This window comes from Antedon bifida, chromosome 9 (assembly GCF_963402885.1).
Source record: "Antedon bifida chromosome 9, ecAntBifi1.1, whole genome shotgun sequence".
Taxonomy (NCBI): Eukaryota; Metazoa; Echinodermata; class Crinoidea; order Comatulida; family Antedonidae; genus Antedon; species Antedon bifida.
In genome coordinates this window covers 2,477,240-2,498,288 of record NC_136234.1, presented here as the reverse complement: position 1 = coordinate 2,498,288, position 21,049 = coordinate 2,477,240, and the positions used below count along the sequence as shown (strand labels likewise).

The window sequence follows — 21,049 nt, the reverse complement described above, 5'->3', positions numbered from 1 at the left end:
TGGTTTGACAACCATTTTCATGATATTTCCCATCGACAAAGTACCAAGCCATTGGTATTTTATAGTTTACCGTTGCTGCTCTATCTGGGTTACAAGAAGTCAGAGATATTTACAGATAAAGAAACTTAGTAAGAACATAATTGAATTGAAATTACAGATATAGTTAGTTTAAGATTTACAGATTGATGTGGCAAGGGAAAAATGATAAGAATTCATTGACGAACAGCCTCACAACGGTAGGTTTAAAATACCTGACTCTAGGCTATACCAGCAGTTGAGTTGTGTTAGTGTTGTTTTTCACACGGTAAGTCGGTGCTTATTGATCTGGGGTGGTGGAAGTCGTGAGTAATTGTTGAGTCACAACTTCTGTTCATTCAATCTCTTGTGTTGTTTTTGTTTATTTATGTACAATTTGTGGGTAATAATAAATAATTGGTTTTAGTTTTTTAAGACTATTTATAGAGACTTAATTAGGTTATATGCATTATCATGCATTATAACCTTTTGTCAGAATCTTTATTTATTTATTCTTTCCTTAGCACTATTATTTGTCCTTCAATTATCTTAAGATCAATTTCATCTAGCCACGTCAATTTTTCAGAGTATATTCCTTATGGCCAGGAATCGATGTGATGGCCAGGAAGCATCTTTTCACGGTGCGCAATCAAATATTACACGGTCTACGCATGATTTAACGAAATTAAATATAGTTAATCAGTTGATATCAATTCAAAGTACAGTAGAGTAGGTATAGTATGGTTGGTCATAAAGAACTCCAAATGCATGGGACCATGGCATGGTATAATTAATTAAAATTAATAATTAACTGAAGTTAGAGTTACTAAGATGGAACCACTCAGAATTGACAGTACAATTTGAATTATAAATATTATTTTAATTATTATTTAATATATATTTAATTATATCATTTACTTTACATGGGTTCCTCTATTCGTACTGTAAACACAACCGTCCACAATGCCAATGGTTCAACGTTTTAGTGTATAATAAGGTTTTATGGATAAAAAGGCCATATGAATTTTTTTAATAGTGTATTATTTCGATTGGGAGTGGTTGGTTGGGCAAGCCATAGATAATATCTCTATGTGCAAGTGCATGGATGAGCAAATGATAATTGTATGCAAGGTTAACCTTCATCATTGGCATAACCTAGACAGATAAAGAATATACTGTAAAGGAAGCTAACCTTCAGTTTGGTCATGTTACTCATTGTGATTTCTAACCTTATCTGCTAAGTTTTATTCAACTGCAGATTAACATATTACAAAACATTAATGAAATGAATACAAATGAAACATATTGATGCTGTAACTACTTCACCTTTGATATCCAATTATTCTTCTTTACTTGGATTACCTACCCTAGTGTAGCTGGTACTTAGGACTGGATTTCAGATCAAACAGTACTGACATATGTCTGTGTTTTTGTATGTTTCTATCTACCAAATTAGTTTATCAAAGATTGGATTTCTTAATACTGGTATATAATAAAATGTGTGTGCTTTTAATTCCCATAAATGTACAGAGAATTTCTGAACTTTACAACAAGCATTAAAAAAAGAGAAAATCTAGAAATTGGTACTTTGTATGTTTCTATATCTACCAAAGATTGGATTTCTTAATACTGGTATGTGTGTGCTTTTAATATTACTGTACAAGATTTTCTATAAATGTACAGAGAAATTCTGAACTTTACAACAAGCATTAAAAAAAGAGAACATTTATAATTGATGATACTTTGACTTTAAATAAATATGCAAAAAATGATGGTTCATTTCCTACACAATACATTATTTCTCTCATTTTCCATTTAATGTGAAAATTTGTAGACTAACTAGACTGTTTTTGTTGCTAAATCAATGCTATCCTGTTAAACTCATCACTCACAACAATTGAATCAATATTCACACCTAACTCCATGCTAATCAGCTTTCCTATTATTAACTCATATATTGGACTCGCCTATCCACGTTTACACCTGCTAAAATGACAGTGAGCAACTGACCTACAGTACAGTATCATCAATGTAACCATCGTAAAGTATTTTTATAAGATTTATTATTTCTTTGTGATTTTAAAAGTGTACTGTACTAACTGGCATCGTTATATTTAGTTAGGGTCATACAGTACAAACCATGACATCTGAAGAGAAAGCATTGTATATACAGTACCTATATTTTGATAGGTACTTAGATTGTACCTCTGTATCATTGGTTTCCTAATTTAGATACTGTACATAGTAGTTCTGTCTTTATTTTACTTTGATGCTAATTGTTTAACATATGATTATTATTATTCTAGACTAGATGAACTCACATTGTAGCATGTTGTTCAGTAGCAGATGAACTGATTATGTAACCTAAGCACAGACTGACTATATTGAGGTAAGTACCCATTTATGCAGATTGTGATATAGAATAAATTGACAGTCAACAAGCTGTTGTACACATAAAGTTGATTGATTCTACTGAAAGGCAATTCATATGGCAGCACCATGCTTTTAATTTTGTTTTTACATTTGGCTGAACAGGCCCGTACTGTATGTTTGCATTGTTCTTTTGTGTTTAACTTGTGTCCATGTCTCTATGTGTACAATACAGTATTTTGCTAAAACATGTCTAATTTAAAGTATGGCAGAAATATTGATAGTGAACTGGAGTTTTTACTGGAGACCATTTTGGTAATTCACTCATTAGGTCATCATGTTATGATAAAACTTATGTTAAACGCTATTGTAATCAATTTTATAATAGCGGGGCAACTCCAGTAAAACTTTACCTTAAACGTTATTGAATCTTGTAATCAATTATATAATAGCGGGGCAACTCCAGTATGGACGAGACAGACAACGATGTGTACGTCGACCAGCTGAAGGAAGTCTTTGACAGCTGTGATGTCAACAAGAATGGAACCTTAAACCGCAAAGAGCTAGCAGAGCTCTGCAAGAAGCTTCAGCTGGAAGACCAAATTGACAACCTCTTAGGAGAACTACTGGGGGATGCTCAAGATGGACAGGTACAGTTACTTTATTCCAAAATAATTTTTTTTTTAAATTGTTTGAAAATTCAAATTTAATATAAAAGATTCAAAATAACTCTCCTTGAGCTGGGCTAATGATTTTCTGAAAAGTAGGTACATTTAAAAAGAATTTGGGCCCTTTTGGGGGACTTTCAGATTGTTATCCTCAGTAAAGCATCATGTTATTCAAGCTATTTGTGATTTCTCTTCACTTCTTTTACTGTAGGTTGATTTTGAAACATTCAAAGAAGGATTTGTAATGATCTTATCAGTCGATATGGACAGTATTGGAAATATGACAGACACAGAAGATGACCATAGCGTTGCTGATATACTAGATAATCAAGGTATAAAATGCAAATTCAAAATTAACACTAAAGTTCAACATTTTGATAACATGAAGTAAACTTTATAATAAAAGGTTTGGTAATGAAGATAGTCAATTACCCTCCAGAAATGATGGCACCCAAGGCACCATCGAATTAAAGAATAGAGGTATCATTAGAGATGCATCAGTAAGTTTAAAATTGGAAAGGCTGAGTTGATAAAGTAAAAACACATGTCTTATAATGATTGGTAGGTCATGAGTGAAAATGACATTAATTGTGGTTAATGATTTGTAAAAGGCATTTCCAGATGCAAGTATCAAACAGTATAATTTAAAAGTTAATCAGACTGATAGATTATTGACCTAGGTTGACCTCATCTCGTTATTCGAATATAGTTAAAAGTTTCTTCATCTGTGAAATTAGAGACGTGAGGAATGTGAATTTTAGTCTCATGGATGAGTAGTTTTAGAAATGTGATATGTTTGATATCTTCAATGTTACTTTTTAATTAATATTAGCATTCCTAGTCCTTGCTGTTCTAAAACAATACTGTATTTTAAAACATGGTCATACTGTGCTGTATTTCACTTAAAACATAGAATTTATTTTTTTTAACTTTCATGTAGGAGTACACCATGTAACTCCAAAATATGTTAAGGGCGAGAAGAGATATGGTCGACGCTCTAGGCCAGATTTTGATCTTGACTATAGCGCCGATTTCTCCGAGATCGAATCTGAACCAATATCGCATAGAAGCAAGAAATCTGAGAGCAAACACGAAAGTAAACAAAATAGTAAAAAAAGAGATTTAATGGATGATAATGTTTTTAGTGAGAAAAGTGCTAAACGAGACAAGTTTAAGGATGCCAGGACGTTATCATTTGCTGATAGTATTAGTGAGGTATGTGACTATTTTAGAAAATAATATTTGTGTATGAAAAGATTCAAATAGAAATATTTTCTTTGCTCCACAGCTAACAGAAAAAAAAATAATTGTTCATTTTTAATAAATTCTGTTGTCATATCTTAAGAATCAACAAACACTGTTCACTTTTCTTCTTTTATCTTTGCAGATGGAAGAAGACAACAAAAACATTCTAAACGATGATCTCTATGACCAAAAGGAAGAAGTACCAGATATTAATGTAGAGAGTGGAAGTAAGAAGTCTTTGCCACCAAAGAATGAAACATTTGAGGCTGAAGGTAAAGTATTTTAAAGTGTCAACCGAACTTTGATGTGGTACTCTGGACCAGATATACACCATTGATTATCCTCAAACTTGAATAACAGCTTTTTTTCCTGAAATTTGTAAAGTACAGTTTCTTGGACACTGAATCTGAATATGTTTACTACATTCCTTGTTGGACATTTGTCAAATTTTTAATTCGCAAATCTTTGAAAATTCTCAAGTGGATAATAATATATGTCAAGTTAAAAATATATTTTTCTTCTATTAATATTTCCAATTTCAACATAATAATTATTTATGTATTGTATTATTCAGGTCAATTAAATGCTTCCATGGGCCAGTTTGAAATTGGGAGTCCAACGGATGAAGATCAAGTGCGAGCCATCTGGGAAGAAGTTGGTGTTGGGAAAGATGGATTCCTTAACTTGAAGGAACTTGCTTTAGTCTGTGAGCACATAGGAATGGAAGACATGGATGATGAGGTATCACTATCAGTTACAGTACTTGCAGTTTTTAGGAAAAAAGTGTTTATTATATTTATGCAATTTATTATAACATTGTAAAATGAGTTGCCAAATTTTCACATTCACATGATTCCAAATATACTATTATCTAGCTAGAATATTTACTTTACTGTATAATAGTAATACAGTACTGTATAGTAATATGTAATAGAAACTCAAAGTCAGCTTCTATAGAGTGTAAATTATTAATGATAATATATTTTTTTTGTAAATAGGAATTACAAAACCTTTATAGTAAACTTGATCAAGATGACGATGGAAAAGTTGGTTTTCATGAGTTTCTTGAGGGCCTGTTTCGACACGATAGCACCCGAGCCCCAACTACGCCACTTCCTGCCACTCTCTCAGCCACACAAAAGGTTAAGCTTCGAATGGCTGTTACTGGCAACTCGATGGAAGAGTCAATGCATCGCGCAGCAACGCCCTCGGCGGGTACGTTTCAGGGAAGCAATCTGCTGAGTATTTTAGATGCTGATAATAGTGGGTATGTACTGATAAACTATTGTATGGTATGAAAATAATTTTTTTACATTTCTGAATTTTGGTGTTTCATAGAATGATTTTTTAAATAAAAATGTTGAAAAGTGATGAAATTCCCTTTAATTTAAAAGTAACATAAAAATCAAAAGTGCAGTTCAGAATTAATGGTATACAAGAAATGGTTTTGATGTTAATACCAATAAATCAGAGACATATGTTTTTGTTGTATTTTATTAGATTAATTTTTCCATGCATACATCAAATTTTTAAGTATTGATTTCTCATTGCAACTATTTGTCATCAGCGTGCTGTATTAATTAACAAATAAAATAAAATCTATAAATATACCAATCCAATGCTTGTGAGTAATTAAAACCTAATTAGCATAACAATAGCCAGTATTCAGTGTATGCCAAACAGATGGAAGTCTATATCAGATTTCATGTCATATTTCTCAAAAAACATCCGAGCACAAGGATGAAATTATGTTTCGGAAGTATTTTTCCGACTTTTTACCAGTTTATCAGACAAGGAATTATAAGGAGAAAAGAAAAGAGTAGGTTTTCTGTCTCAATTTTGTTTGTAGGTTGTCATGCTTCAGTGAATTTCAATGTGCTGTTTCTTTTTATGGTTTATTGCCAAAAATGCTGTGAATAGGTTTTGGAGCGTTAATTTCTCCTTTTTAATTTTTTTAATGTATGTGTTGTTTTATTTTAAATTTACAATCATGTGGAAACTCTATATTCAGCTATTGGTGTAATTTAAAAACAATATTTTGTAAATATTTAATTTTAGTAGATTAACTGAATTAAACTAATTAAATTAAAGATATTTAATATTAATAGTATGTATTTGTATTTTTTTTTATACCAGGTATGTCACTCAAGATAGTCTCACGGAACATTGGGAACAACAAGGGATACAAAATACCCCTGAAGTACTCAAGGTAGGTCAAAGTTCACACAACCATACCTTGTGATGTGTTTATTGTTAAACTGATGTAGGCGTCATTCTCTCACCTAGTATATCCAAACTATTATATAAGTAATATCAATAAACCTGACCCAAAACCTGCAATACTATCCAATATGTTAGACTTTACTTTAACCACATTTAGAACCTTTTATCAAAATCATTAAAAATGTTGTTTTAATCTTTTAATGAAATGTTTGTATTTTTGGCATTTGTATTTTACCCTTTTGGTCTTGTACTGTCTGTTTTACACATATGTGACAAGCAAGACATTTTGAGCCATAACAATTAATGAATGATAATGTTTGTAATTGAGAGATAAATTAATTTTAATTAATTTGTTAATAAATATAGAATCTGGACATTGACACAGAAGCAGGCAAGATCAACATCTCAGAACTGTCCATGGCTCTTGAGCATGTACTTGTGACAACTGGTGACAATGATGGAATCTACCAAGCAGCTCTCACAAGCTATCAGATTGAACTTAAACACCTCAAGTAAGACTACAATGTCTCTCTTTTACTTTTTTTTTTAAATTCATTTTATGAGAGCAATACTTCCATAAAATCCTGAAGCGACTGAATCTTATTGGATATTTTTTTTCCTGCAGGAGTCAACTAGATGCATCCATAGATGAGAACAACAAGCTGAAGACTGATGTAGCAGAACTGCATCAACGTGGAAATATACTGGCGGCCGAAGTTGATGATAGACATGCGCATTTGGAGAAATCAAATGAAAACAAATTAAGGTAACATTATCTGTTGATGAAACTGGTCAAGCGGTGGTGAAGATAATGATTATAATACTGTAAATTAAAATGTTTTAATAAAAAAAATGTTGTAATGGTAGAAATTTTCTTGCAGAGACGAAAAATTGAGAAACCAGGAAAAGATGACACTTTTACAGAGTGCAATTGAGAAAGAAAGAGAAATGATGACAAGTCAGGCTGCAAAACAAAAACAAAAGCTAGAAGATGAAATTGACCGATTGAAAGCAGAGGAAACTGGTCTCAGAGAGAAAGTTACAATTTTACAGAAGGTAATAATTTTATCCTTTAGGAATTACCACAAATCTTTGCATACTAACAATAAATCATTAATAATAGTGCATATATTTCTGCATGCTTATTTTTATTTACAGGAAAATCTTCGAATGGAAAAAGATATTGGAGAATATTCAGAGAGGCTAGGTGTGTTAAAAAAAGTGAACCAGAAGTTACAAAAAGAAGTGGATGGGTTTCAGGAATTAGAAGCAAGGGTAAATAGAAATAAAAAAATTTTCACATTTCCAGTTTTCGGTGGTAATACAGTATTTCTAGTATTTTTTTGTTGTAAAAATCATGTTATTTTTTAGCTTGCAGAATGGGAGTCAAGTCGAGCTAATATGACTAAAGAACAGCAGGATTATTATGAGCAACAAATTAGAGATTTTCAGCAACAAAACAGGGTAAATCAAAAGATTATTATTAGTAGTAGAAAAAAAAATCAGCAATGTAGACCAAGTCTGTTTAATTCTTGGATATCCAGATTATCAGTAAGTTGTTATTTCTTTTTTTGCACTGTGATTATGTATTCTGACCATATGTCTTCAGGAGATGCAAGATCGTCTGGATGAGGTTCACCAGGAACTTTCCATTACTAAACAGCAATCAGTTGAGAAGAAGGTCCGTCGTAAAGGAAGCCGTTTAAAAGATACCAATAAACCCAATAGGCTTGGATCTGTCTTATCGGATTATACTAAACCAGTTGTGGTCAAAAGAAGACAGTCATCATCAGGTTAGTGGAGACGTACGCTTCAATACATATACAGTATTTGTTGGCAGTATTGAATCGACAATTAACCATTGGCTTCAAACTTTTCCAACAGAAAATGAATCCGATATTGAGGATTCATCAAGTGGAACTACCAGAAGGCAGCTTCCTGTCGCTCTAAGATCAACTGGAGACGGAGGGTCCACAGAGGGAGAGGATCCAAAGATGGATATGGAACGTAAGTATGCTATGTTATTTATAAACTAAATCTTCGTTATTCTTCTATAATTTGAAGTTATACCTAAAATCTATTTTTCTTCTTTTGGCAGGAGCCAAATTTGAAGCTGAAATTGATGAATTAAAGGAGAAACAAAGTAGAGAGATTCTAGAAATTCGCAAAAACAGTGAACGAGAACGACGTGACATTGAGACACAATTCAAACTGGAAATTACCGAATTGGAGGATAACTTTGAAAAAGAGCGTGAAGAAATAATGAATGATTTTGACAAAGAGAAATTAATCATTCAAAATAGTCATGCAAAAGAGGTTGAAGAGAAATTACGTAAAATAAGAACAGATTTAAAAGATAAGTTTCAGAAAGAGAAAGAGGATCTTGAACAGAAACATGTGAAAGAAATTAAAATTCAGGTTAAGAAAGTTCAAGAAGACATGAAGAAAGAAAAGGTTGAGCTTGAGAACCTTCTGAAATCTGAAAAATCAGAAATTGGAGAAAACTTAGTCAAAGAGCGTAATAATACCGACGAAAAGCTGAGGAAATTACGTGAAGAGCTTGAACACAAATACAATGAGGATGTTGAAAGATTAAAGGAACAATTCCTTCAGGAAAAATCTGAGATCCTTAAAGATTATGAACGTAGAATTGCTCAATTAGAACTTGAGTTGAAGAAATCTGAAGAATCAAACAAGATTGATAAAGAACAGATGGTCAATGATATGCAGAAAGAGCGGGAAGAATACATAGAATTGTCCGAATTTGATAAAGCCGAACTTTCAAATAGTTTCATGGAGGAAAAAGAAGAACTCATAGGAAGGCACAAACAAGAGATAGATCAGATGGAAAAAGAATTGTTAGAAAGAGTGCGGAATCAAACAGTAGACTTAGAGGAAAAATATGCCATGGATTTACAAATACAAAAGGAAGATATTCAACAAGAAACTGAGAGGCGAGTACATCGCGAATTGAAGGTATGACATTGATTATGCAAAAAGGAGCATAAGTTGGTATTATCAAAAGTAGTACATAGTACATTTTAAACATTTGTAATGTTGCATTACTTTTACAGGAAGAAATTGAGAAGACATATGCAGAGAAAATGATGCAAGTAAAGGAAGCTTATGAGATAGAAAAGAGTGGTCTTGAAATGCAGAATGAGGTTCTTAGTGATAAGCTTCGACGAGTAAGTAGTACTTTTGCTATATTTACAAAAAAAATACAATCGTGGAGTATAATATAATGAAGAATCTGAGAGACAGATTAGATTATAATGTTGTAATGTAAGTGAATGTAAAACCAAAAGTGCGAACTTGGGTTTTCATTGTTGAATATTTAAGAAATAATAATTTAAAATTTTCAAACAGGAAGGAGAAATCAGGACTGTTGAAATGGTTCCTGCTTCTACTCAAAGTAATAAAACAGATTTGGTAAATTGTAGCATACAAACTGTTAATGATATCAAAGAACAAGGTAGTCAAACCAACTCACAACCTTGTATTCAGATAGAATCTGCTGTTCAGACAGATGCAAAAAACAATGGGGACACTAAGAAATGCCAAACTGTGTATAAGGAGGATATGGTAGACATCTTTACACAGGTTTCAGAAATAGACTTTGATAATGAGTCATGTTTTGTGACTCATGCAAGTCAAACTGATGCTGTGCAGTTAGAGGATGGATGGTGTCAACATGAATCAGAACCCACTCTTTATCAAGTATATAATGATAATTTGCAATATTTGGTTCATTTACAGCACACATAATGTATAGTGAGCACCATATAATCTAGAAATACGCTGACTCAGTTCACTCAACATTTGTTTACTAACACTAACAGTAGAAACATGCATTAATTTTGTTTAATTGGTTATTTGATTTTTTTTCCTAAATTTATTCTGCTTAAGTTTTTAGTGGTGTCATCCAGTATCTGCTTCTAGTGTTATATCTATGTGGAAGGATCAGGCTTTTCCAGTCCTCAAAATAAAACTTTTCTTTATTGAATTTTCAATTAATAATTTTTTTAAAGCGGTTATTAAAGGGTTTATTATAATTATTAGTGGATGATACTAATGAAAGTTGGTGTAAAATTGTATTTAGTTAATTATAAGTTTATTATTAAGTCGTTGCTTAATTTATTGTTAATTGATTTTGTTTTTAGGCTGAAGTTGCTAAAGAAGAAGCTATTGTGGCAGTGAATCTAAAAACTCAACAGTCTGCACAATCATTTGATCAGGTTTGTTTTTTTAACTTTATCAACTAATTTCTAATAATATTGCTTACAATACAATATATTGTAACTTTAAAAAAAAAAAGATGTTTCATATGGTATAAAGCCTGGTTCCCTCTAACTACAAAAATAAAAGTGGTATGACACAAGCTCTCGATGATATAGCTTTTTAGCAGAGGAGTGGTTGCTTTTAATAAAGTCTTGCTATAGAATTTGCATTTAATCCCCCTTTAATCTGAATATAACCTAAAATAATATAATACAGTACTGTCCACATTGTTTTACAAACGACTATCACATGTCCATACATGTAACCAGGCACGAATGGCATTTGCACGTGAGAAGCTTCTTAATGAAAGAACGATTGGATCATTAGAAGAACAACTTGAAACTACAAATAATAACCTGCAAGAAACATTAGTACAGTATTTTGAGTATGAGGTTAGCCTTAAGCAGTTGACTTTGTTTGACTTAAATTGGTGGGATCTTTTGATGGGATTTTCTCTTATTTTTTGGTTAATAATACTAGACAATACCTCTATATTATGATTGGTTCTTTTCCCTCCCTTTTCATATTCATGTATATTTTTTTTTATTCTTTTCAGGTTGTTTTAATGTTTTGTTCAATTTATTTCTAATAATAGAAACTGTATAAATTTACATACAGATCATAAAAATAAACAAATCTAAATAATATATAAGAGATGTTACTATTAAAGAAGTATGTGTTATTTACAGGCCAAGTCTAAATCATTAGAGGATGAACTTGGGAAGTTGAAGGATGAATTGAAACAGTCCAGTAAAAAGGTAAAGTAAATTAAAGTAAAAATATTTTCTTTTGGCCTCTACCCAAAGAAAAAGATCACCTTCTTACATACTTGCTTGAATATTGTTTGAATCACGGTACTACTGCCCTACAGTGTTACATGCAATTATTCAATCACCAGCAATGTAATTCACTTAATAAAAGAAATATGGTTTTTGTTTTTACAGCTTACTGAAAGCCAGATCACAGTATCAGTACTCGAGTCACAACATATGCGTGAGTTGCAGCGCTTACGAGGCAAACAAGACCTAGCCATCCAAGATGAGCTTGGCCAGTTACGAACCAAGCTTATCGAGAAAGAGGTGAAGCTAAAAGAATCAGAGAAACAATTACAGGAGCATCAGAGAGAAAGAGACAAAATTGAAGAAAAAGTGAGAGAAGAATGTGCAAAAGAAACAATAATGTTGAAACAGAATTCTCGTGATTTGGAGAAGAAATATAAAAAGAATCGTAAACTGCTGGATGAGTATGTGAAGCAGCTTAAAGAAACGGTAAGATTTTTTAATAAAATGATTATTGTACTGTAAAGTAATACTGTATAATAATAAATTCATGTTTGTTGAAACCATAAAAACAACTTTTAACAGTAAAAATCTGGTTATGAAATATTAGTTCTCTTACATTATGGCCCTAAGTTTAGTTATTTATTTTTTATTTTATTGTCTTGTTAATTTTGTTTGTTATTTTTTTAATACAAATGTTTGCCATAGACACGCCTCACAAAGTACAGTCAAGTGCCTCAGGCAAAAGTATACACAATAATATGAAAAAAGAAAAAGTATAATTAAGCTAAAAACAGCCAGTTACCAATCTTGAATGAATGAATATCATTTTTATTTATTTTAAATATCATTCATTGGCCATGACACTATCAAGCATGAGAATGTCATGGCTTAATAAATAGAATATTTGGAAAAAGAATGTCAATTATATGTTTTTTTTTTCTTTCTTAATTGCAGTTAACCAAGTCAGCAAAAAGTGGAACAATGGTGAAAGATCTTTATCTGGAAAATTCCAAATTACAGCAGGCATTGTACACAACAGAAGAACGACAAAAAAAGGCCGAAAAGAACAGTTATGAATTGATGGAAAAGAACAAAGCTTATTATAGATTGCTGAAAAAAGTATGTCCTGCAGCTCTCTAAGAAGTTACACAATGCACTAAGTCACTAGCTCTCAGAGACCTTTGAAAATGGTACATGGTGACGTTGTTTCTATAAAATTCATAAAGTATAAACTCATGAATGTTCATAGATATTGGTGCTCTTTGCTATAAAGACTAGCAATAATCGTGAATAACTTTATAATTATTATTATAATCAAGAATAAAATTGTAATTAGTGTCTAATTATGTTGCTTCCTTCCTACAAATAATGATACGCACAACTTAATTTAGATACACTTTTTCAAGGAAAACTGCTTAATATTTTACGAATAAATTTAAAATATGGAATAAAGCAAATAACATTTATATTTCTGAAATTCAAACTTAAAATTCTGTTTTGTAATCCATTTTTATATTGTTTTATAAGTTTCATTGTACAGAAGTATTCAGTACTCTTCTTATGTATATTTTAAGTTGGACTTTTTGTAACATGTAAAGTATTTTAAGCGAAGTGTTGTGCCTCTTAAGTTTAAACACTGCAAGTTATGTTCATAAAATGTTTGTATGAATTATAATATCTTTGTACTTTTTATTGAAGCTTCATGTAAACGGAGGATCCCTAATACAAAATATTTTTGTCTGGTCTCACATTTGTATTTAACCTTTAAAGAAAGTATTATAATTATGGTCATTGGCCAATGTAAATAGACTTTAAAATATTTATCAAAAGAAATGGGTTAATTAAAAATATTTACATCCAATTGGTACAATCCGTCCTTTATTCTAACCTTGATGTAATATTATCTTATTCCTCAGGAAACTAAATATATTATATAGTTTATATTTTTGGCCAGTTTAAACTGACTTTATCATTTAAGTAATGATGCTTTAAAACAGTGTATTATAATAGATTTTTTATTGAAATACATTTTGACGTCTAAGTTTGTACTATTTTTAGAAAATATTGTGGTCATCAAAAACATTATGTTAAACATTTGACCATCATGACAATATGACTCTATTGTATAATTTGTATAGTTTTTTGTGTTTCTTAAAATCTTTTTTAGATTTTTCATTGATCTTGGTTTGCATGCAAAGAATGATATAATTCTCTGGCATACATACTGCAAGTGCTACTGCAGCCACATATCACCTTGTTGTTAGTTTAACTGACATTTCAAATAAAAATGCTTATTATATTATACTGATTTGTTATATGAACTCAGTCAACATATCCAGAACTTTGATTTCTTTGTCTGAAGTTTTTTTATGTTTTCTACAAAAATAAATTATGATAATGCTATGTTTTTATTGCAATTAGTTGACTCATTTTTGTTTTGAATAGTCACTTTCACAAGATACCCATGCATATTATGTGTTTTGATGGTGTATATTTTTAAAATAGGCATAGGCCTGGAAGAATAGTAATGAAAATGAAATAGCCTTCACATGTGCGCAGTGGCCTTTACATAAAGGCCTCACATCAAATACGACATTATAGGGGGCTAAAGTATGAGGAGTTTGAGGGTCAACCAGCCATCTAACCATCGCTACCACCAAGTTTGGTCGTTGACCAGATAGGCCTGACACCGCCCTGCTCTAGAAGAGTTGAGCCTTTGGGCGATAGGTCTGGACTTAGCCTAGGCCTAGTCTAGCTAGCCTAGCTTGGTATTACGCCTAGACAGGCTATACAATACGTAGATTTTAGGCCTACTCACCACGCATCCGGGTTCCAGGCAGACATCTCTTTTCCGGCTCTCGTTATTTTAACAATCTAGATTATATTGAATTTATAACAATTCTTTTCTACATCGATTAAGCCTAGCCTAGTAATAGTAGGCCACGCGACCACCACGATGTTTTTCAAAAGGAAGCGCGAAAACTTTCATCCGGGCCTCCTCGAAGTGCCCTAATCTGATTGGCTGGAACTTCTTTATCGCCGAAAATCGCTTCCAGAGCAATTCTCAGCATATTGTAAAAAGTACCGTGGTTTGTTGTGTATGGCCGCTTTAATTAATTTACACCAGCTACCAGTTAGTATTTGTTAAATGCCGGCATGTATATGTACCCGTGGAATCGGGCCTACAGGATTTTCCACTACAGAAAATTGGCATAAAAAATCGGAATGGAAACACAGTAACCTCACATGTCTACCGTACCTCCAGACGGACCGAACGATCAGAGAAGGAAAACTTTTTAGAAGATGATATTTTCTTTACCGATCTGCAACCTCTTCAAAAGCTAAAACAGGGCAAAACAATATACATTTAATTCATCATTTATCATCACTCTGTATTGTATACAATTAATGTCTGTCTGATCTGTCAGTGTGAATTCAGTCGATCCGGAACTTGTTTTATCAAAGGGTGAACAAAAATGCTCACACGCCGTACTGCGTCCTTTTGTAGTACAGTACCAATATTCTAGTTTGAACTTATTGTACGTGTTTACTCATGCTAACATTGCAAGTGATCTCTATAACCGTCTGTCTATGTAAAGGTGATAAATACATATAAGTTAAAAGGGTTGCGATGATTAAAAGTCAATATTGATGACATCATCAGCATGCACTACAGCAGGAAGAATACAAATCCAGGATTGTCACCATTTCGAATCTAATTTTTTTGCAACAAAAAAGTATGAACAGTGTATTTTGTTTTCAATGTATGGTTTCTTTCCAAGACCTACTCAAATTTAAGTAGTCCTGTAGGCCTACTATTAATTACGTCAAGTAGGCCTATAGTTCTAGGCCTACATATGTCTCAGTACAGTATACACTGTCTCAATTTAGTCTAAGTTCATGATGATGAGTGTTATTAAACTATGGCAACAGGAACAACAGTTTTTTACAAATTCACAAATCATAATGATACGTGAATATTTATTATAGAAATATGTTTATTATTAAATACAATGATTTACGTTGCTTTGGATTTCCATCATTGAAGTTCAGGTTAAAGTTATTTTATTGTGTGCACTTGTGGCTCCCTTATTCAGAACGATTCACTGCCCAATCTAAAAAGATTGTGTATTAAGTCTACGACTCTTTAAGGACAATCTTTTGTTAATGTAATGAGGTTGGTTCCGCCTCGTTCACCACCGATTGTTAACGCCCGTAACGTCATAGGTAGATATGTCATTGTTGGTTAAAGGAGGAAATGGCACCAGCGAACGCGTTTTTACCTGAAGCAACGTGTTAGATGTTATAGCCTAGCAGTTAGATGGTACACTCATGGATCATTATTTATGATTTTTGTCAGTTTAGTAACGTTTAGTTGAAGGTAAATATTAATCTGTCAGTGTTTTGGTATGGCATGGAGTCTTTGTAGAAATTAGGCGGTATAGCCTGGCCAGTGAGACCATTCGGCACTATGTCGAATTATTGTAAGTTTTAGGGCCTACTATACTATCTAAAATGTTAGTAACATTTGTTCGTATGAAATTATATGTAATATTGTGTATATTACTTACTATATAAATAGAATATCAATACCATGAAAGCCCCAGTGGTCTGATGGTTAGGACATCTGCATATCAAGCAGAAGGTTCCCGGTTCGAGTCTCGGTTGGGGCGACTCTTTCTCATTCTCACAGATTTCCTCATCTTTATCGTTTCAAATTACTTACTATATATAGATATATATAGTATATATCTCAGCTATTTTATATACTACTTAGTAGGCATCATACTCCATACTAGTGAGATTTTATAGGCTTTATTCTTTTTCTATTTCGAAGTACATATTTCCCCTTTATTGCTACCTTAAAAAAGAACACATTGAATTCTTCAATATGAACTATTTACTGAACGTTCATTAAATATCGCGAGCAATATTCAACCTTGATATCAATACTAAACCGTCTCTAAGTAACGCTCAATATAGCATACTTACTTATTGATTTTTTTTTATATTATTAATTCCATCATTGAAATGCTTATCATTTTCCTTAATATAACATATATATATATATATATATATATATATATATATATATATATATATATATATATATATATATATATATATGTTGCCTCGTATTAGAAAAACCGAGTGTGTAAATATATACATTATAACTAAATTCTCTAGTGAGGCCATAGCCTATTTTTTTTTATTCTCTTTTCTTTTGTCCATCCAACAATCATCATAATCTTAATTATTTTACCTTATCATTTCTGTATACTATTTTGTATTGTATTGCTATGGAGGAAAATAAATGTCTTTTGAAATGAAATGAAATTTATGTAGAAAATGCGATAGAATACATTTACTGAGATAAAATCAGTAGGCGGCTAAGTGCAGTATGGCATACAATTCATTATACTTAGCCTACAAAACACCATGTCAAATTGATGAAGATTCTATTGTCTCTTTTAGTGAATAGACCTCTTCTAAATAAATGTGTACATTAGAGGTGGGCCTGAAATCACAAAGGAATCTATTAAGTGTGTTTTCTCTGTGTACACATACACCGGTCGTCGACAATGATGGTGATTTTGTAGAGATAACTACAAGATTGCTCTCAGGTCATTATGGAGCTCGGCATTACGTACCGTAATACTAATTTCTACCTTTTTGGGATAAAATAGAACATGGACATAGTATTTATCTACAATTTAATAGAATTGCTTAATTTAAATTTTGTTTTTAAATATTTATAAAGTCATTTATAATACAATAGTGTATATTGGAAATTTAGGCTATGTATTTTCTCTAAAGAAACCACCATTTTGTTAATTCTTTCAGAATTTTCTGCAATGAGTGAATCAAATGACGTCACAGGTGATACCGGTACGTAGAATCGGTATTAATATAATTCTAATATAATAATTATAAATAATTCCTCCATGATTATATTATACCGATATAAACACATATATCGGATTCAGAGTCTATCCTTATTATATAACATAATTACTATATCATCATACCGCGTCTTCAACAACAGCTAATTTTGTTTTCTAATTGTTCACGTGTACATACTGTAATGTTTTTTTTCCTAGGTAATAATGGTGAAGATAGTAACACAATTATTGCCATCGTTGGCGCATGCTCAGCCGTCTTCCTTCTCATTCTCATTACTGCTATCATAGCGTTGACTTACTATGTATGCCGAAAAAAGTGAGTATATTTATGAGCGAAAAAAAACCCTTTTTAATAAAAAAAAAAATAGGGAAATTAGTAATATCCGATTGTATAGAACAAATAATACTCTTAATTAATACAAAATATGTATTGAAGTAAAAAACTGAGATAAATGAAATGGTTGATGAAAAGGGGATTACACGTTGTTTCTGTCATAAAAGCTAAACGACTATAATACTTTGCAACATTTTAGATTGATGTTTTGTGTTGTGATTAGCCTATATTTGTATTCTTTACCTGAATAAAATATAATAATAATAACCCTTCATGTCAAAATAACATATATTATTCCATTGAATTTCACAGACGAGAGTTGGATGGGATGGAATCCAAGCTTGGTGATCTAAATGATGTTGATCGAATTATGTGGGCTGAGATGGGTCGTAAGGACGATACAGTAACAGACAACCCAGCCTACGGAAAGGAGGATGTAGAAGATTTTGCTCCTCTTGATGTGGTACGAAATTGCTCTTCTAAAAATGATGATGACGATGTGCCCGAGTATGGTACCATCACAGGCCTTTAATGCTTGATAGTCATAACTGTTATCTGCTGTTTCTGGTTCATCCTGAGAATTTATTAAACGGGTTTTAGGCCTACACATCAAAATATATAAATTTATTCAAAAGTGGCTTCCAAGTGATCCATTTTAAAAACAACAGACAACAGAAGCATTATCATTAGTAAAACGTGATCGAAATGTATATCTGGTTTAATTATGAATAGTTTGACATTGAGGATCATTCTTTTGAATCGAATACAAAGGCAGATCAATAAAATCTTATCTGTCTATTGATCTAAAAGCTACGGTGATGATCTGTGTGGTTTTACATATCGATTGAAAATTCACAGTGTGTTCAAATCATCCGTCAAGTATAGGCCCATTGGTTTTCGTTCTTTTTCTTGGGACTTCCGTGTCGTATTTACCCGTCTCTATCCGTCGGGAAATTTCAATACTTATTTTTAATCAGCTTTAAAACTCACCCCTTTTAACTCATACTTTTCTTGGTTCTTTTTCCTTAATGCGCTATATAAAAACCTAAATTATTGATTTATCACATTTTTTTACTACAGACAGCAATAGAAAAAGAATTTGATGACGAATATGAAAGTGAAATCGAAGAAGTTGATAAGCCAGATGGTGGCGAAGAACAACCGAAGACAAGTAAATTGTCAATTCTCGACACAAAAACATGGTCCGGAATGCCGGGACAAAAAAGGAAAAAAGCAGCGAGAAAACAGGTCGCAAGAACCATATCTAGAATTGAAAACGATCCTAAAATAAAACAAGAGTATGAGAGAGAATTTGAAGAACATTACAAAACAGATGGCGATTTTGATTATCGATTATTTAATTTAAACTCTGGTCCAAACCAACGTACTGTAAACATGTATGAAGATGGTCAGTTACAGTTAGAGGAGGAGGATGAGGCGTTACCACCGAAGCATATACCGAGTGCAGGCAACAGACTGCTATGGCAGAAGAAAAGGTTTAAAGATATGTAATGCGCCTACAATCTGACAATTCTCTTTTTCACTCCACAAAGAAGAGTTCTACCATTTTTTATAACGGCAACAATACCCAGATACCTGTCATACTCGTGCATGCGCGGAAACATAAGTAGTAACTCCAACTGGGACACATTAAAGATGTATTATCCCCCAAAAACAAGAAAATGAAGATTAATTAAATCAGACTTTGAATAGGGTATTTTGTAGTTTTAATAAAGTTAATAACTTCCGTAGAAAAAAAACCCTAAAAAATAATATTTTCACTTATAAATTTACCAAATACATAGTTAACTTCAACTAAAAATCCATTTGCTGGCAGCCAATTTGACTTTAAATTACAGTTTTTCAGGTAAATAATTTTTTTGGATCTAATTTTTGGTCAAAGTGGATAATTATTATTGACATTAAAATGGCATATTCAACAGCAATATATTTAATAATTATTTTCTCAGGGGGACACTACATCTTTAAGTATAGTTAATACAAGATTAGGCTTTAGTAGTTTAGTTCTCTCGACTGTTTACTCGTGTTGCAAATCTTGATATCAAAATATTGCGCCATGTTCTTCAAAAAGTCAACATGCGCTGTAAACTTATTTATGCAAATTATTATTTAGATTGAGAGAGATTGACACGTACATTTACAAAGTCTAAAATTTAACGCGATGTTCTCAAGATTCTTGAAAGTAATGGGATCATTATTTAAACATCCCTTTCAGTGATAACGGATGATTTACATTATGTTTTCCACTAGTAGAATCTATTCGCGGTTAAATCAAATGCGTTGGCTTACGCACATGTGTATTTATATTCCACCTACCTTTTATAAGCACCAAAGTAAGCAGCCAATCCACTGTAAAAAAACAGTGTTTAGATCTTAAACATCTATTTTGTACCCACTTTTTCCACACATTTGGCTTAACACGTAGGCCTACTGTGGCGGAAAAAACTCCACGCATGAGCTCCCCACATGGCATATTAAACACGTTTACCTAAACGTGTCTTTATATTGCTTCACATGTTTAACAATCAACACGTCACTGATGTGTTGAGTTGGATACAGACTGCATGTTTAGAATGTATTTAGAACCTAAACATGTTCATATATAAACATGTTTAAGGCTAAATGTTTGGAAAAATAAGAACAAAATACATCTTTAAGATCTAAACACTATTTTTACAGTGCAATCAGGGCTCGAGAATTTTCGATTATATGCTAGTCGAAAAAGGCTTACTCCTACTGTAAATGGTAGAAAATTAATTTTTACACGATTCAAATTAATAAAGTTAAAAATCATCTGAATGAATAATAGAGTAGGGAACTGAAAGATTTACAGTGCAACGATAAATAATAACAAGAACATTTTTTTTGCATTAGATTTTAATGACGGATTGCATTGTAGAAATTAAAATATGTGCAACAAGTACAGTTTATAGCAATCATACCAACATTCAATTATTAAAGATGTATTGTCCCCCTGAAAAACTAATTCTTAACAACATTTTTGTTGAATATGCCATTTTAATGTAACATAATAGTTATCCACTTTGACCAAAAATTGGATCGAAAAAATGTATTTACCTGAAAAAACTGTAATTTAAAGCAAAAAAATGGTCAAATTGGCTGCCAGCCATGGGTTTTTGGTTGAATTTAACCATTTATTTTGTCATTTTATAAGTGAAAACATTATTTGTTTTCGTGTTTTTTTTC

At 31.9% G+C, this 21,049-nt stretch overlaps 2 protein-coding genes across 3 annotated transcripts; both read left to right on the top strand.

Annotated features, from left to right (window-relative positions):
• Positions 1–47: 47 nt before the first annotated feature.
• LOC144851635 (uncharacterized) lies at positions 48–13,985 on the top strand. Of its 2 annotated transcripts, XM_078709197.1 has the most exons (23): positions 48–128; positions 2,322–2,404; positions 2,838–3,035; positions 3,265–3,385; positions 3,994–4,268; positions 4,441–4,570; positions 4,873–5,039; positions 5,297–5,565; positions 6,435–6,507; positions 6,888–7,033; positions 7,147–7,287; positions 7,403–7,577; positions 7,680–7,796; positions 7,893–7,985; positions 8,131–8,314; positions 8,406–8,528; positions 8,620–9,497; positions 9,596–9,709; positions 10,685–10,759; positions 11,072–11,194; positions 11,492–11,560; positions 11,747–12,070; positions 12,539–13,985. In XM_078709197.1, exons 3-23 carry the CDS (start codon positions 2,853–2,855, stop codon positions 12,722–12,724), a joined length of 3,966 nt encoding a protein of 1,321 aa, XP_078565323.1. In that variant the 5' UTR covers positions 48–128; positions 2,322–2,404; positions 2,838–2,852; the 3' UTR covers positions 12,725–13,985. The 2 variants fall into 2 exon arrangements, with proteins under 2 accessions (XP_078565323.1, XP_078565324.1); XM_078709198.1 differs by lacking the exon at positions 11,072–11,194.
• Positions 13,986–15,824: 1,839 nt separating this feature from the next.
• LOC144851854 (uncharacterized) lies at positions 15,825–20,673 on the top strand. Its single transcript, XM_078709505.1, has 5 exons — positions 15,825–15,965; positions 17,429–17,473; positions 17,686–17,803; positions 18,134–18,284; positions 18,902–20,673. The coding sequence occupies exons 2-5, from the start codon at positions 17,440–17,442 to the stop codon at positions 19,331–19,333; spliced, it is 735 nt and encodes a 244-aa protein (XP_078565631.1). The 5' UTR covers positions 15,825–15,965; positions 17,429–17,439; the 3' UTR covers positions 19,334–20,673.
• The last annotated feature ends 376 nt before the right edge of the window (positions 20,674–21,049 follow it).

Bases quoted from the DNA above. Each gene is read 5' to 3' on its own strand.
- LOC144851635 (XM_078709197.1), top strand. From the start codon at position 2,853: ATGGACGAGACAGACAACGATGTGTACGTCGACCAGCTGAAGGAAGTC. The intron at 7,986-8,130 runs GTAAATCAAAAG...ATATGTCTTCAG, and splicing joins ATTTTCAGCAACAAAACAGG to GAGATGCAAGATCGTCTGGA. The intron at 12,071-12,538 runs GTAAGATTTTTT...TCTTAATTGCAG, and splicing joins TGAAGCAGCTTAAAGAAACG to TTAACCAAGTCAGCAAAAAG.
- LOC144851854 (XM_078709505.1), top strand. From the start codon at position 17,440: ATGAGTGAATCAAATGACGTCACAGGTGATACCG. The intron at 17,474-17,685 runs GTACGTAGAATC...TTTTTTTCCTAG, and splicing joins TGACGTCACAGGTGATACCG to GTAATAATGGTGAAGATAGT. The intron at 18,285-18,901 runs GTACGAAATTGC...TTTTTACTACAG, and splicing joins ATTTTGCTCCTCTTGATGTG to ACAGCAATAGAAAAAGAATT.